Source organism: Puntigrus tetrazona, chromosome 19 (genome assembly GCF_018831695.1).
Source record: "Puntigrus tetrazona isolate hp1 chromosome 19, ASM1883169v1, whole genome shotgun sequence".
In the NCBI taxonomy this organism is placed as follows: domain Eukaryota; kingdom Metazoa; phylum Chordata; class Actinopteri; order Cypriniformes; family Cyprinidae; genus Puntigrus; species Puntigrus tetrazona.
Window position 1 is genome coordinate 7,363,223 of NC_056717.1, and position 1,993 is coordinate 7,365,215.

General features: G+C 40.3%; 1 protein-coding gene across 1 annotated transcript in view; it reads left to right on the top strand.

Annotated features, from left to right (window-relative positions):
• LOC122323892 (valine--tRNA ligase, mitochondrial-like) overlaps positions 1-1,993 on the top strand; it is a gene marked incomplete at its 3' end in the record, with an annotated part of 20,221 nt that overhangs the window by 7,127 nt on the left and 11,101 nt on the right. The window contains exons 5-11 of the mRNA XM_043218004.1: positions 98-219; positions 340-406; positions 498-595; positions 767-848; positions 1,278-1,397; positions 1,466-1,574; positions 1,659-1,747. Coding sequence (XP_043073939.1) covers positions 98-219; positions 340-406; positions 498-595; positions 767-848; positions 1,278-1,397; positions 1,466-1,574; positions 1,659-1,747 — 687 coding nt within the window. The remainder of the gene's footprint in view (positions 1-97; positions 220-339; positions 407-497; positions 596-766; positions 849-1,277; positions 1,398-1,465; positions 1,575-1,658; positions 1,748-1,993) is intronic.

Consider the following 1,993-nt stretch of genomic DNA (forward strand, 5'->3'; position numbering starts at 1 on the left):
TATAATTATTTGTATTATTAAATGCATGCAGTCAAAAATGTCTGTGTACATATATGTGTGTTAAATTTTTTAAACCCTTTTTTATTTTCTTCCTCAGAGTAAACAGCCCCATGCTGTTGATAAATATTTCTCCTTATGTATTCCACCGCCGAACGTGACCGGCACTTTACATCTCGGGCACGCGCTGACAGTGGCTATAGAAGATGCTTTGGCTCGCTGGTACTGTTTTAATAAACTCCTTGATTATTACTCTGCAGCATTACATGCCTTAGCAAATATTGACTATTTCTAGAATTGAACTCTTAGTTCAGGATGAGTCTCGTCATATAATGTTTTCAGGCGACGGATGCAGGGCTACAAGGTCCTCTGGGTTCCCGGCTGTGACCATGCTGGGATCGCAACACAGGTATCCTCAGTTATTGATCTCTGTTGAAACAGGATGCATAGGTGTCCGTTTGTGTTGAGAGTGATCTGTGATGTGTCTGTGCGTGTGATAGTCAGTGGTTGAGAGGAAGCTGATGAGGGAGCAGGGGAAGTGCAGACGGGACTACAGTAGAGAGGAGTTCCTCAACCAGGTCTACAGATGGAAAGATGAGTAAGTCTCTGCTGTCCTCATTTTCAGAGCCTTGCAGTGGTTTAGGACCTATATATGCTACTAGTGCATCTGTTCTGTTATTATGTGTTCATATGGTAACCGTAAAGAATGCTTTCTTTTTTCATTGAACTCAGATGTTCGCCTTTTTACAGAGTTCAATGTTTTTTTCAGAAAGGGGGATGAAATTTATCATCAGCTGAGAAAACTTGGTGCATCTCTTGACTGGAACAGAGCATGTTTTACAATGGATCCGGTAATAATAAAAGCTATTTGGAAAAGCATTCTTCTATGATAATCGTACTATGTACACTATGCACAGTATGCATTTTCTCTGTATGAATCGGATATATAATTAATGCAATCCCACAATGCAATTCACCCCGAGCCTGACCATCTGAACTGAAATTTGTATTGAAATGTATGTTATGTATTTTTAGATATACATAATTACACAACTGTAATGATGAAGTTCCAACTTAGTGCAACTATGTGTGCCAAGAAACCCAGTCATGGAAGTGTGCTGTCTTTAATCACACTTAGGTGGGCTTTTATTCCGGTAATATTATGGAAAAAAACAAGTACACTACAAGTGCTCATTCAATAAAGGCAAATACTTTTTCACAAGGAACTGGAACTATTGTTAAGAACTATTGTTATTTCTCTCCACCTCCCTTTGTTGTAGGGTTTCAGCAGTGCTGTGACGGAGGCCTTTGTCAGGCTGTGTGACTCTGGGCTCATCTATCGCTCTGAAGGTCTGGTCAACTGGAGCTGTGCTTTAGAGTCGGCCATCTCAGACATCGAGGTACATCACTGAGCTGCTCCGTTTGTAACAGCATGACCACAGACTAACTCATGACTTGACGTTTTCAGGTGGACTCTATGGATCTCTCGGGCAGGACTCTTCTGTCCGTTCCCGGTTATCAGCAGAAAGTGGAGTTTGGGACCATGCTTACATTTGCTTATCCACTGGAGGGACAGGGTAAGGGGCTTTGTCAGTTTGCTCTGTATCCCGAGATGCTGTTGACCCATTTAGTAAGATGTGATTTGTTTGTTTGTTTTTTAGGAGGAGAGGTTGCGGTTTCAACCACACGTCCAGAGACGATGCTGGGAGACGTGGCTATTGCTGTTCATCCTGATGACCCTCGATATAAAGTACCCCGGCATCGTCTTTTAGATGGATTGTCCGTAGCTTGCTCTGTGATGTTACGATGTGACTTGACATGACTTTACTTGTGTTTAGAATAGGATTAGTACTGTCAAATGATTAATCACATCCAAAGGTTTTTGCTTACATAATATATTTTTGTGTACTGTATATATTTATTACATGCATATAAAGAAACACACATTTAGTATATATTTTGAAGATATTTACATATATATTTCTATATTTTTATG